The sequence below is a fragment of the Sorghum bicolor genome, chromosome 4 (genome assembly GCF_000003195.3).
Source record: "Sorghum bicolor cultivar BTx623 chromosome 4, Sorghum_bicolor_NCBIv3, whole genome shotgun sequence".
NCBI lineage: Eukaryota > Viridiplantae > Streptophyta > Magnoliopsida > Poales > Poaceae > Sorghum > Sorghum bicolor.
The window spans coordinates 1,551,444-1,564,623 of record NC_012873.2 but is presented as its reverse complement, the minus strand read 5'-3'; the positions used below and the strand labels follow the sequence as shown (position 1 = coordinate 1,564,623).

Genomic DNA, 13,180 nt, shown 5'->3' with positions numbered 1-13,180 from the left:
TTACTTATGTGCATACCTTGCTAGTTGTGTAGCTTGTTTAGCCTAGCTTTCTTGTTTAGGAGTGTAGCAAGCTTCTAGTTGTGCTTTCTTGTTGTAACTAGTGTTTAGCTTTCTTGCTAGACTTGTGTAGGTGGCTTGCATAGCTTAGTTGTGCCAGTGCTAGAATAGCTTCGCCTTTTGTTTTACTAATTAACTTGTCTAGTTGAAGTTTATAGAAATTTTAAATAGGCTATTCACCTCCCTCTAGCCATTTGGACCTTTCAACTGGCCAAAGCTTCCACCTCTAGCACGTTAGCACATTTGCGGAAGCATTTTCAAGCTGTGAATAGAACATCACCGTTCCTGTCTCAGGCAATGACCTCGACCCATTTTCCCATATGTTCCATGTATGAACCGTCGACATTGATCTTTGTCCATCCTATTTACGGAGGTTCCAAATGGCTCGCCAGGACTTCCCTGCATCATAATATGTTTTTCATCTAAATGCAAAAGCAGACTTCTTTGTTTCAAATTATATGTCGTTTTAGCCTTTTTCCTACGTGTATAGCTTTTACTACACACATAAAATACACGCTAGCTATATTTGGATACAAAGCAAAATTCATATATCTAAATGTCAAATCTAAGAAAATATTTATATGATTCAACAACGTATACTATTTTATATCAAATTACGTTTTGAGACAAAATCTAAGCATGTGGTGTTCAAATATCAAAACTCACCTTTTGAAAGAAGTATACAATGCAATCAAAGTTTGGAATCTTGAAACACACTTTTCTAATTGCCGGAGGGAGTATAATGATACTTCGATCAAAATCGTATCTATTTAAGTTTATTCCAAATCATTTTTTAGTTTTAACATCATTGTCAATCAAAATTGTTTATGAGTGATGACACGTGAAAGGAGAAGGGGAGATGGACAGGTAAGAGGATACATGCCCATTCTATGCCAGAAGGTTGGTGTGTGACATGGTAGTGTAGGACCTACGACGCGCTACACTGGCATGTTTTATTGGGCCATACACTAATAACACATCAATGTGGTTTTATTGTACTAAATCTCTTGACTCGATCAAACTAAATGGTTACTTTAAAAAAGCTAAATAGAGTTATTGTTAAAATATTAATAAAAAATCATAAATACTTTGTTTGTACGACTATCAAGAGCAGGCTAACAATATCGCCCTATGCTAGTTGTATGTATATTTACATTCCACTAACCACCTATCAATCCACTTTATCTGCCGAATTTGCCAGCCATTAAGCAGTATTTTTTATCACATAAAACCATATATAGGACCATAAATCAACAATTTAAACTATAAACTGTACTATATACATGTCGATTAATAGCGGTTACATGCTGCATAAAACAGTCTATGACAACATTATTTTCTCAAACAACTTTTGAAATTTGAGGCAAGGTGCCAAGACGGTGTGAAAGAGTACTAGACTCGAGTCATTTAACCGCCAAAACGGACCGCAGCGGTGATGGACTGATGGGTATCTAAAAGAAAGCGGACCGAATTGCAATTACGCAATTCTCATTGATCTGGAACTGCAAAATTTAGGGTTTTGTTTGCCTCACCCACGCCGTCGGCTCCTCCCCCTCCCCACCTCCACCTCTCCCCGCGAAGGATCGGCGGCGGCGGCGAGCGCCTTCCCTTGTCGAAGTCCACCCGGCGGCAGAGCAGGTCAACTCGAATCCTCGTTCTCCACTGATCGATTTGGCAAAACCTTGTCTTCTTGCAACCAATAGGGTTGGTTTGATGCGTGTGCTTCTGTTCAAACTCGCAGAGCCTCGTTGCTGAGGAGGGGGAGATGGCGGGCATGGGAGATATGCCGATGAGGCCGGCGCGTCCGGGCCCGCCGATGCAGCACCGCGGGCCGCCGCCGATGGCGCGCCTCCGCCCCGAACCAATCGACCGTGAGAAGGTCAGTTCTTATACCCTTTGTCCCCTTGATCCCGGTGTCAGTCTTCTAAGTTCTTCTAAGTTCTAATTACTCATGGGATTATACTTTTGGTGGATTGCACTTTCACAAGTGAACACTGATATGGAACTCCACACAGCATTAGGTTAGGTTTTGTTTCCGTCCAGAGGAATATGAATGCTGACTAATCTTACTCATAACATTTTATTTTGTGTGCAGACCTGTCCTCTGCTGCTCAGGGTTTTCACAAGGGTAAGCATGCTCATTCCTTTTTGTTTCAATCCCAACGAATTTATTTATTGGTTACCCTGTTCTGATTAGCACTTCAGTGTATTGAGTAAGATTTGAGAGCCTGTAGTATACTTGATTTACTTGTTTGCATCGCTACTGCAACTTTTTGGTTGATTTTGTTATACCTATGGTGCATGGTGGAATCAGCAGAAAGGTTTTCATCATCAAACTATGCCTTCTTTTTAAAAGGCAATTTACTGCCAGTTTACTTACACTGGGAATTTATTCAGAAATCTACGCTTTAAAATGATTGCATAACTAACAGTATAATTATTTGATTGTGAAACAAATGAATAATCAGTGAAATTTTAGTTAAACACAAGCTTTGGTTAATTAGTTTCATAAAGGGGAAGCTACTTAATCCGCTCTACCTATTCTGGGATGATTCTGGAAATAGTGATTTGATGGTGAAACCAATGAATAATCAGCGATGTTTTAGTTACACACAAGGCCTTAGTTAATTAGTGTCACTGAGGGGAACAAACATAATGTGGTCTCTACTTGTTTTGGAACGATTCTGGAAAAAGTTGATATGCTTAAATCAAGGGTTGAAATGTTTATCTTGTTTAGAGGCCTGCACTTCATATTTAATTATATATAGAGTTGTTGAGTGCAGTAATACATCTTAGCCATCCACTGCTCCAGGATTTGTTCTGTTGGTGTTCTGTTAGCACATTTCTAGTGTCAGTTTTTATTTAGCTGGCCTGAAGGTTTACTGGGTCAGTGGGAGCTCTTCAATGGAAATTATATTGCCTATTTAGATTCTAGGTGGCCATTTATCATTCCTAATCCTTCTTGGAAAGTACAGTAGTAATCTCATGATACATTAGAATCTAGAAGTTGGGAATACATCTTTATGTGGGTGATCTGCACAAATGTACCATTAAGAGTGCTACATATATTCGTACACGTCTTATCTTACATGTCTTGCAGTAGAGATTGATAATAAAGCACCATGTACTGCAGAAAGCTGATCATTGGTTACTATTTTCAGGTTGCTGGTCACCATCAAAATGAAGAGTTTGCTGTGAGAGGGAAGGAACCAAAGGATGAAGTTCAGATTTACACATGGAAGGATGCCACTCTCCGCGAGCTCACTGATCTTGTAAGTCCTTTCTACAGACTTGAACTTGCTTGAGGAAACTAGGGTTTCATGTCTTATAATACCATACCACTGGGTTTGAGCAATGGCTAGTGGAACCTGAGCCTGCATGTCAATAACATGTTAAATCTTATCAGTGCATTATGATTATTTTTCAGGTGAAAGAGGTTGCTCTTCCAGCAAGGAAAAGGAATGCGAGGCTTTCTTTTGCATTTGTATACCCAGACAAGAATGGTCGTTTTGTTGTCAGACAGGTAAGGCCATAAGAATTTGGGCATGTTTCGACCCTTAACTCCACCTCGCCTTGCTTTGCTGTTGCCAGGCAAGGTGGATGCTTGGTTCGTTCCCTGGGTGGGCAATGCTATAGGCGCTGTTTGGTTTCCTAGTTAAAAACTTGTTTTTGCTGGCAAGCTTTGTGGTTTAACTGCTAGGTACTCTTGCTCATGAATATACACTCACCAAATTGCTTTAAGTGAGATTGCCTCCATCCATCTAAATGAACAAAAGCTGCTTGGAAATTTTCAGTAATTCACGTACATATATACAAGGCAATGAGAGAACCATCACAAGCATTACCATCGATACAATCTTCCTCACGTCATATACCCAAAATACACTGTGCTATATATAGTTTCATATGTCCAAAATGCATATTAAACCTCATACACATTATGCCCTATGCACATTATGCCCTATATAGGTTCATATGGACAAAACATATACCGTGCATCATTAGTTTCAAAGTGCCAAAAACACAGTATGTCATAGTGCTTCATACTTTTAAAAGCTAAACTAGTCAGTCCATGAGCATTAACCAAAGTTATTTGAATTGTTTAATCCATAGGATAGTGATCCATGACCCACCATGCCACCCACTATTGGATGATTTCCTCCAGCTGCCCCTTCAACATGCAGCAATCCTAACATTTTCAGCAAGATAAGTCTGCAAATCAAAGGCACACTAGCAAAGGATACTCCATGTTATTGATGATCCTGTCAATTCCCTTATTTGGGTCAGTGGCATGAGTGAAGTGAATAGTCTCAGACTTGTTCTTAGCACCAGTGACGTCTTGAACCATGGCATAATCATTCTTTTCGTTCTTCCTTTTCTTCTAGTAATCTTTAGGCTTCCCCTTAGAGCTACCTGTGCCAGGACCATTAGAATCTAGTAGAGTATCAGAATCATATTGCTGAGAAGGATCATTGTGCACATCTACTTGTTCTTGACTTTCTCCCATTGCAATTGAGATCATCATTATGTCTTGGTCAGCCATCAAAAGATGCTTGAAGCACACTAAATTCTCCAATAGTTTGTTTTCTTGTGAACATAAATAAACTCCATCTCATCATAGAAGGGAATTGGAACATTGTAGCATTTGGCTCTCCTGTTGACATCCTATATTTGATTTTGACATATAATAGCTTCTTATTTGCAATGCCCATGGGGTGTCTTCCCCCTGTGTTCGAGTTTCTTTAGTACTTATCCAGTGTGTAATAAAAAACCTGTATCTAACAAGACATTTTAGACATGCATACTTAGATTTCATCTACACAACCTTTATTCATGGATTATCTTCTGGACACCATCAAAACTAGCACCACCTGTAGGCTTTCCATCTACAATTACCTTCCATTCTCCCTTAAGCTTGTGGTACTTGTTTCAGATTTGTTTTCCTGTGAACTTAAAACATATCTCTTTTTGTTAATTCTTTGAGCACAGCCTCATGATGCATCTCCCTTAGAATCAAGGCCTCCTCACTCTTCTGGATTTTCTGTTTGAAATAGAGGAGACTTTCCACTTCCTGGGGCTGCCATATCACAAAGTTCCCAGTCATCTCCCACACATGACAACTCAGAATTTGCATGATTATTTGGAACAGTACTGCAACTCATATTTAAAGCATTATTTCTCAAAGCACACAGTTCAAATTTCTTTTTACATTAGTCTAGATGCAGATACAACTGCCACTTTTTTTTAATAAAAAAATATATTCAGAGTTCTGTTGTGGAATGAGCTTATGTCATTAATGCTAAAATGCTAAGCTCCTAGGTGTTAATGCTGATATGTTGTCTTATCATATGAGCTTAGGCCCAGTGAATCTTTCGCTTGTTTCTCTTAAAAACAATTTTCTACTTTTGACATCAAACAATTATGTTCTTAGGTAGACGTACTTAACACTTGGCATCAGCTGAATGCATTAGCAAAACTCTGGTCCCTTTCCGTTGTCTATTAATGCAAGTTTGCTGTTACATCATGATGGTCATGGACTTTTACTGAAATACTGCCCGTTACTTGGTTAGTTCATTTTTACCATTGCATTGTTGCCCCTTCATTCATGACCTGTCTTCTTGAATATTTGAAGGTGGGTTCGACCTTCGCATATGGTCATGGAAGAGGTGATGATGCCAAAACTCTTGCAGAGCTCGGGTTCCAGGTACATACGAATGCTGTATTGTGCTACTGCAGGTTACACTTTTGGTCAGTGCACAAAATATTTATCTATGCTGCCTTGTTCTGCAGATTGGTGATTACTTGAGCGTTGCAATCATGTAGACGGTGCCCACAATGAATTCAGCGACTGTACCAGATGTAACTGCTGTGATGTCAAAAGGCTTTAGTTGCAACAATCAAGGGTTGAATTTCTGTTAGCACTAGGAAGTGGAACCAAAATTGTCTGTAATACTGGTAGTATCAAATTAATTACCTAGACACTTCGAACGAGCAACTGAGCAAGGCTTCTGGTATGGTTGCTTTTGCTTGTATAATATGGCACTTATCTGTGCCTCTGTGGTGCCTGAAGTTTCCAAATCTGGACAACGTGCGTTTTCAATGGAGAATGTTTAGTTGGGCTGACTGATATTTACACCCACACAGAATCAGGTGAGATGATCATAACAGCTGCAGTGTAGTCTTAATTTTCTTGGCCAGTATAAGGATTGAGGTGAAATTAGGACAAATGGATATGGTTACAGTTATTCTCAGACTACAAATGCTGGCCGAGCATGTACAAGAAAGCGTCCGATCTAATGCATGAGCGGACAGAGTCTGCTCTCTTCCGTATGAAACCGAAGAACCATAGGGTGAATAGTAGCTATGACTTCAAAGCAGAAAATTAAAAATTCAAACATCTGTTCGATTTTACACATGCTGTGAAAAGCCGAAAACTGTTGGCAAAATAAGCTGCTGCTTGGCAATCAGATATATCTGTTGAAACCGCTTGAGTGTTCATTTTCTTCGAATGCGCTTCTTCTCGATCTCTCCACAAAGGCTAGCTAATAAAGAGAGGCATATCATCATCATGGAACATGCAGGGATTTTCATGGAGCATGACTTCAAAGCAGCAAAATCCTCGAATAATCCTCAAGGACAAGGAGGCTCTTTTCCTTGTCGTACAAATACATGACACTGATCATCCTGACAGCATTCAAGCATATCAGCGTGAAGCTGGAGGAAAAGGTCAGCACTCCCTGTTGAGCTCCTCCCACCCTTTTACAATGAAGATGGGCATATATGCTTCAACATCGTTGGGGGGTACATCCAGGGTTCTCCATGAGGTAGAAGTCCCTGTATGAACCATCAAATCCTTCCTGTGCTTCATCCTGCAAAATCGATGACCAAAAATGCTGATAGTTTGCTACTAAATTTACAGAAAAATGGGTATGGAAATCTTAATATGTAAATGGCAAAAACATTTAAGAACTGTACATTCAGCTAACCTCGGCGCTGCCCATGTCATCCCAAAGTCGGACAATCTTGGTCAGGGCAAAAGATGACAGAAGGGATGTGGTCAATGAGTGCTTCAATACTTTGACCATACCTAGCAGGACAAGTAGGTGTACAAATGCAAGTGGCACTCCTGAAGTGATGACACCATTTCTTAGGTAGTCCTCTGCAGTAGGAACCTGATTTGTTGCTAGCCATTTTGCTTCAACCATGAATCCATCAAACAACACTACCCACTGCATAGAATGGTGGAATAGGTTTCCTATGTTAGTAAATGTTATTAAGTGTAGTCCAATTATCATATTTGCAGTAAGAACTGTTTACGCAGATCCGAAAAAGCAATTGGGTAACATACTGCTTTCTTGAGATGATTGACAAGGTTCAGTTCATGCTCCTTTTCAACCATATCTGTGATCTCATTCGTAATGGTGTAAAGAGCCATGAAGCATGATCTCATGCAACTAGGCAGTGAATTATCAGCTGCAGTATTCCACCTACATTGCATTTTAACATTATGTAAATCAGTTACAATGTGCATATGCGTCTGTACTTGACAACTACTTTATATCATTTAATTTACTGTGCAAGTTTGAGACTACTGTTCTAAGCTGTACATTTTGATTGCCTTAGTGAAGAGTAAGAGCTCCTCTAGTGTGCCAATAAGGTCAAATATGTCATCCACAACATAGACAAGCGAGATTATTTTTGTGATCTCAACTCGTTATTGGAGAAGGAACGTCCTTGCATGGCTATCATGTGTCGCGTTATTCGGATACTAATAAAAAAAATTATAGAATCCAATAGTAAACTACGAGATGAATTTATTAAGCCTAATTAATCCGTCATTAACACATGTGTTGTTGTAGCACTTTATTGTCAAATTATAAAATAATTAGGCTTAAAAGATTCGTCTCGCAAAGTAGCCGCAATCTATGCAATTAGTTATTTTTTAGTCTATATTTAGACCTTGTTTAGTTCCAAAAAATTTTACAAAATTTTTCAGATTTCTCGTCACATCAAATCTTGCGGCACATGCATGAAACATTAAATATAGATAAAAAAATTAATTAATTACACAGTTTACCTTAATTTGCGAGACGAATCTTTTGAGCCTAGTTAGTCCATGATTGGACAATATTTGTCAAATACAAACAAAAGTGCTACAATGCTGATTTTGCAAAAAAATTTGGAACTAAATAAGGCCTTAATACTCCATGCATGTGTCTAGACATTTGATGAAATAGGGTGCAAACTTTTGGAGGAGAAATTAAATAAGGCCTAAACAACTGAATTGCTTCATGGACGCAACCAAGCAAATAAAATAAACCAAAATATTATTTATTTATTTATTTATTCCAAAAAGAAAATATAACGTGTATGCCTTTGCTGATTCGATGTATCCTGATGAACCTATTGTACACAAAACGCCACATGTTTCTGGAGGGCCAAATTTGTATCCTTGATTGCAAAGCTAGTGTGATCAGACAAAAAAAACTGACATCGTATCTTTGGCGTTTGGGACAAGAGTTTTGCTTGGGTGGATCTTTCCATGAAGTTTGCACAAATCTTCAAACCGGGCTAATGGACCAGAATTATCTCTTTATGAATAGTTATAAACAGTATACAATTGTAATGCATCTGATTGAATGCAAAAGAAATTGAGGCATGAATTACAGCCATTTCTCATAGGCAGGTAACAAGCGTTTTAAATGCGGCAACCAAAATACAGAGATTTTCTCAATTACCTAACCATGACACTTTTTTTCCCTCACCAAGCAAACTATAAGGCAACAACAGGACTCCCGCTGGCATGTTGCTCTGATTCTGAAGTTTCACGCCCAACTTCTCAAGTTGCTCGATCTATCAGGAATTGAGTCCCAGACATATATGTCATCTGCTCCAGTAATCAGCACGTCGACAACTTGGGCTACAGCAACATGATTGCTTAACATTCACAGGGTCTGTCACCTTCCAAACACAAAAACTTCCCAGGGTGTTTGACACTGGATGACTGGAAGTGATTTTTTTTTTCTCTCGACTGGAAGTGGTTTGACTTTACTCCATAGGTGAGAAGAACAGCTACATTCTCTGCAGATGAAAATGTTATGCATGAGCACCTACACACAGCACATTGGGAAATGATGTCACTGCTTGCTACATATCATGACAGATTGAAGTGTTCTTAACATTCCACAGCAGTTAAAAGCAGTACAACTCACGATACCTCACTAGCATTCTACCAGGAGTTACCTTTTTACTTTCAGACACTTTGATTTTCACAACTCTTATCCAGTTGGACAGGAAGAAGCAGCAGCTCTATTGTGTCACCTGCACTTCCTTTAACCAGGAGTAGTGAGATGTAAATACCACAGTATATCAGTATCAGGAAATACAGGCTTTAATTTGTCTTTAGGATTGACCATCAGATGAGCTTGTGCAATCTGAATATCTGTTGATAGGAGTAAATTCAAGAAAATAAAATCATTTACAGATCCTTTAATTTCATACGCAATCTTCCATCATCAAACAACCCTTGTTGAATGACCAACCATTCCCTTGCTAATCAGCTGAGGAAAGGCAACCAGATTGTCATCCAGTTTCAGCATCCTTTCTCTTCACAGATCACATTGCATAGTTTGTTGTGAAGATCTCCCAAGTTTTCTTGGAACAAACATGGAGTAACCCCACATGTAGTGTAGTGGCATGAGCTCCTGGTGGTTGAGCCAGCAGGCCATCCCTGGTTTTGCACCAATATCCAGGTGGGAATCGTCCCCTCTAGATGCTAAAAAAGCATGGAGTAAATCCTTAGCTCCTTTGCCTGATTCTGGCAGTGGCACGTCTCATCTGTTTAGCAACAAAATCAGCTTCTTTCACCTTTCCAGCTTCCTCAAGAGCATGATGAAGCAAGACTAGGCTGCGGGGTGCAGCAACTGCAGAAGTGCTTCTGTTCTCCATTAGCTCATAGAAAAGCTGGAATGCCTCTGAAGTTCTACCATCTGAGCAAAGGCCATCCAGAACCAGGCTGTGAACTTCCACACCCAGTTCATGGCGCTTCTGCAAGCTAAACAAAGTAAACTCCGCTGCATCTATGAACTTCTTATCCTGACAAAGTGTTGCGATTACTTTTTCCATCTTAATGTAATAACCATTATCATAAAGACGCTTAGTAATCTTGTATGCACGATCATTAAGATCACTTTTGAACAATACACCAATCAGATTAGTAGAAAGATCAACATTCTGCCTGATTTTTCTCTCTAGCATGATTTCAATCAAATCGCCGGCTTCTTTCGCACAGCCATCTTTCTTCAGAAGTCCCAAAAGAACAGAGTGGAATGTACTTGTGCTAGGCTGAAGACCACTATTTAACATCCTGTGAAGAGCTTCCCAAGCAGATTTCATCCTTCCCTTCTGCATAAAGCCATCTATTACAGCAATATAGCACTCAGTGTCAGGCCTAAGATCCCTCTTCAACATTGAGAGCACCAGCTGGTACCCTTCTTCAAAATCTCCCTCCTTACAATGTCCTAGGATCAATGTCTTGAATGCTAGGAAATCGACCTTGCTCCTCCTATCCAACAGCTGCCCGAATAGCACTCTGGCCTTCTTTGCCTTTCCATTCTCACAGAAGTACTTCAAAACTGGACTGTAAGCTGCAATGAGTGGCACACAACCACCTTTTTTCTTGAGCACCTCTTTCTCCAAGAGGTCGTCCACAAACTCCTCTACTCGACCAAACTCACCATTCTCACACAATGCCCGGATCACCATGCTGTAACTCGCAGAGTCACGTCTCACACGGAGCTCCATCATTTGATCGAACACCTTCATCGCATCCTCTATCCGCCCTTCTCTACAATGCGCAGCCATCAGCGTATTGAATGTGCACGTGTCTGGCTTAAACGAGTCCATCCCAAACACCTCCTTCACTAGCTCCATCCTTCCGGCCTCGCAGAAGCCCTGCACCATCGTATTGTAGGTGATCCTGTTCGGCGGCACACCATCTGCGACCATCATCTTGAAGAGTGACAATGCCTCATCAGCAAGCCGCTTTGCACAGCACGCCCTGATCATGGTAGTGTAGGTGACAACGTTAGGGAAGGCGTCAGCTTTCCCGCCTTGTCCGCTCACGCGCATTCCGTCGAACAGCTTGTGCGCGGTGGCCAAGTCGCCCGCTCGGCACAGAGCAGACAGCATGGAGTTGTACGTGATGACATCGGGCGCGAAGGCATAGGTCTCCGGCAGGAAGAGGAAGAGCTTGAAGAGCGTGGGAGCGGACGGGCGCGGCGAGGCGGTGGAGAGGCCGTGGATGAGGGTGTTGAGTGTGGCCACGTCAGGGGAGGCGTCGGGGGAGCGCAGGAAAGCGGCGAGCAGCGCGGACGCCGCGCGGCGTCGGCCTCGCCGGAGGAGCGCGGCGAGGAGGGAGTTGAAGGAGTGCGGGGTGGGCACGGGGATGGAACGGAAGAGGGAGGTGGCGGCGCGGACGCGGCCAGCGGCGGCGAGGGCCCGGAGGAGCGCGTTGAGGGCGTGGTTGGGGAGGAGGGTGAAGGGGGAAGGGAGGGTGCGGAGGTACGTGAGCGCCGGGCGGAGGTCGCGGGAGCGGAGGAGGTGGTGCAGCTTCCGCGCCGCCGCCACGGACGCCGCCTCCGGCGGTGCGCCCGCGCCCATTAGAGTCGACGGGAAATGACGCCGCGCTCGTTTCTCTCAGTTTCTGCACTCGTTTTTTTTAATGAATTTTGGTTAAACTTTGTAACGCTCGCGTGGGTGATTTCTAAGAAATGAATATAAATATTTTTATTTTATTTAGATATAATGTATATTTAAATGTATAACAAAAACAATCTGAAAAATTAAAATACCTTATATTTTGAAGTGGAGGAGCTACTTATTTTGTGAATTGAGTTTTGTTATTTGGAAATACTAATAAAAGTGTTTCCCCTTTGAAACTACTCCCTCCATCCCAAATTGTAAGTCGTTTGACTTTTTTTACTCCAAGTTTGACCACTCGTCTTATTCAAAAAAATTTGTACAAATATAGTCAAATTTAAGTCATTCTTGAAAAACTTTTATTAATAAACCAATACACAAAAAAAAAGTGATATTTTATACAAAACTTTGAATAAGACGAGTAGTCAAACTTGATATTAAAAAAGTCAAACGACTTACAATTTGGGATGGATTGAGTAGTATTTTAAATATTTTAATACACTTAATTCTTGTTTGATAAACATATCCTAATAAATAAAAGTAGTAAAAAATTATGTCCCGCAGACATATATATAAGAAATAGTGATAATCTTATCACCACCGGTGCATCCTAGGGTTTGGCCAACATATGTTTGGCTGACAAAAATTTTTCTTAAATATGTTTTTTGTAAAAAAAGTATCAATATTTATGTCTCCAATAAGTTTACTATAAAAATATATTCTATAACTAATTTTATGATAACTGTTAGTACTTATTTGATTGATTGTTTGACTCATTAAACTCGAGAACTTAAAGATGAAGGAACAAGCCATCAATAAAAGTGGTGGCTGACATACGAACCGGTAGCCACACGACCAAGGGCATCAAACCGGTGACTCATCAATCTTTCTATTGTGATCAAATCAGGTTTATGATCAAGCAAGATCAAACCTAGGGTTGATGCTAGTGCCCTTGCCCTGGTGTCACAATGATGGGGATGTAGTAGGAGATGGCATAGCAATCAAGAGGACAAAGTTGATGTCGCCTTCGTCATCCTAGGCCACCTGTGTTGCCACACCTTGGTGCATCCATGCCGCAAGCCCTCGCACCGCTCATGCTAACCAAGCCACCGCTCAGGCCCTTAGTCGACCATGCTAGGGAGCTAGCTGGGCTGCATCATGCTGGGGATGAGAGAGAGAGAGAGAGGCATTGAGAGAGTAAGTTAGGGTTGGGAACTTTTTGTAATGGGTCATGGATTTTGTAGGGACAAATCTCCTAATATTTCTGTCTTTGTAAATGCCTCTATTTACAAAGGGGTTATGTTAAACGTCTATCTCCATAAGTAAGTTTATAGTGGAGATGGTGCATATTCGGTTGTCTCCATAAATGCTCCTATTGCCTCTTAAATTCACTAGCTATTTTAGGAGACCCATACATTTTTAG

General features: G+C 40.9%; 3 protein-coding genes across 5 annotated transcripts; 1 reads left to right on the top strand and 2 right to left on the bottom strand.

Annotated features, from left to right (window-relative positions):
- Positions 1,535-6,198, top strand: LOC8055038 (histone deacetylase complex subunit SAP18). Its single transcript, XM_002453173.2, has 7 exons — positions 1,535-1,695; positions 1,799-1,936; positions 2,153-2,185; positions 3,219-3,329; positions 3,485-3,580; positions 5,690-5,761; positions 5,848-6,198. The coding sequence occupies exons 2-7, from the start codon at positions 1,823-1,825 to the stop codon at positions 5,878-5,880; spliced, it is 459 nt and encodes a 152-aa protein (XP_002453218.1). The 5' UTR covers positions 1,535-1,695; positions 1,799-1,822; the 3' UTR covers positions 5,881-6,198.
- On the bottom strand, positions 6,553-9,785 carry LOC110434581 (S-(+)-linalool synthase, chloroplastic-like). Its single transcript, XM_021458878.1, has 6 exons — positions 9,677-9,785; positions 9,418-9,499; positions 7,406-7,544; positions 7,044-7,286; positions 6,863-6,926; positions 6,553-6,599 (listed from the first exon to the last, which is right to left on the bottom strand). Exons 1-6 carry the CDS (start codon positions 9,783-9,785, stop codon positions 6,553-6,555), a joined length of 684 nt encoding a protein of 227 aa, XP_021314553.1.
- On the bottom strand, positions 8,616-11,759 carry LOC8054270 (pentatricopeptide repeat-containing protein At1g02060, chloroplastic). Of its 3 annotated transcripts, none has more exons than XM_021458315.1 (2): positions 9,275-11,759; positions 8,616-9,167 (listed from the first exon to the last, which is right to left on the bottom strand). In XM_021458315.1, exon 1 carries the CDS (start codon positions 11,716-11,718, stop codon positions 9,856-9,858), a length of 1,863 nt encoding a protein of 620 aa, XP_021313990.1. In that variant the 5' UTR covers positions 11,719-11,759; the 3' UTR covers positions 8,616-9,167; positions 9,275-9,855. The 3 variants fall into 3 exon arrangements, with proteins under 3 accessions (XP_021313990.1, XP_002451419.2, XP_021313991.1); XM_002451374.2 differs by having other exon boundaries at positions 9,301-11,759; XM_021458316.1 differs by having other exon boundaries at positions 8,616-9,138; positions 9,301-11,759.

What these genes read in the sequence shown, in the direction of transcription:
- LOC8055038 (XM_002453173.2), top strand. Translation starts at nt 1,823, where the DNA reads ATGGCGGGCATGGGAGATATGCCGATGAGGCCGGCGCGTCCGGGCCCG. An exon ending in TCCGCGAGCTCACTGATCTT is followed by an intron (nt 3,330 to 3,484) that starts GTAAGTCCTTTC and finishes ATTATTTTTCAG; the next exon opens with GTGAAAGAGGTTGCTCTTCC. An exon ending in TTGCAGAGCTCGGGTTCCAG is followed by an intron (nt 5,762 to 5,847) that starts GTACATACGAAT and finishes CTTGTTCTGCAG; the next exon opens with ATTGGTGATTACTTGAGCGT.
- LOC110434581 (XM_021458878.1), bottom strand. Translation starts at nt 9,785, where the DNA reads ATGGCCTGCTGGCTCAACCACCAGGAGCTCATGCCACTACACTACATG. An exon ending in TCAATCATCTCAAGAAAGCA is followed by an intron (nt 7,287 to 7,405) that starts GTATGTTACCCA and finishes CATTCTATGCAG; the next exon opens with TGGGTAGTGTTGTTTGATGG. An exon ending in CCTCATGGAGAACCCTGGAT is followed by an intron (nt 6,600 to 6,862) that starts GTACCCCCCAAC and finishes TCTCTTTATTAG; the next exon opens with CTAGCCTTTGTGGAGAGATC.
- LOC8054270 (XM_021458315.1), bottom strand. Translation starts at nt 11,718, where the DNA reads ATGGGCGCGGGCGCACCGCCGGAGGCGGCGTCCGTGGCGGCGGCGCGG.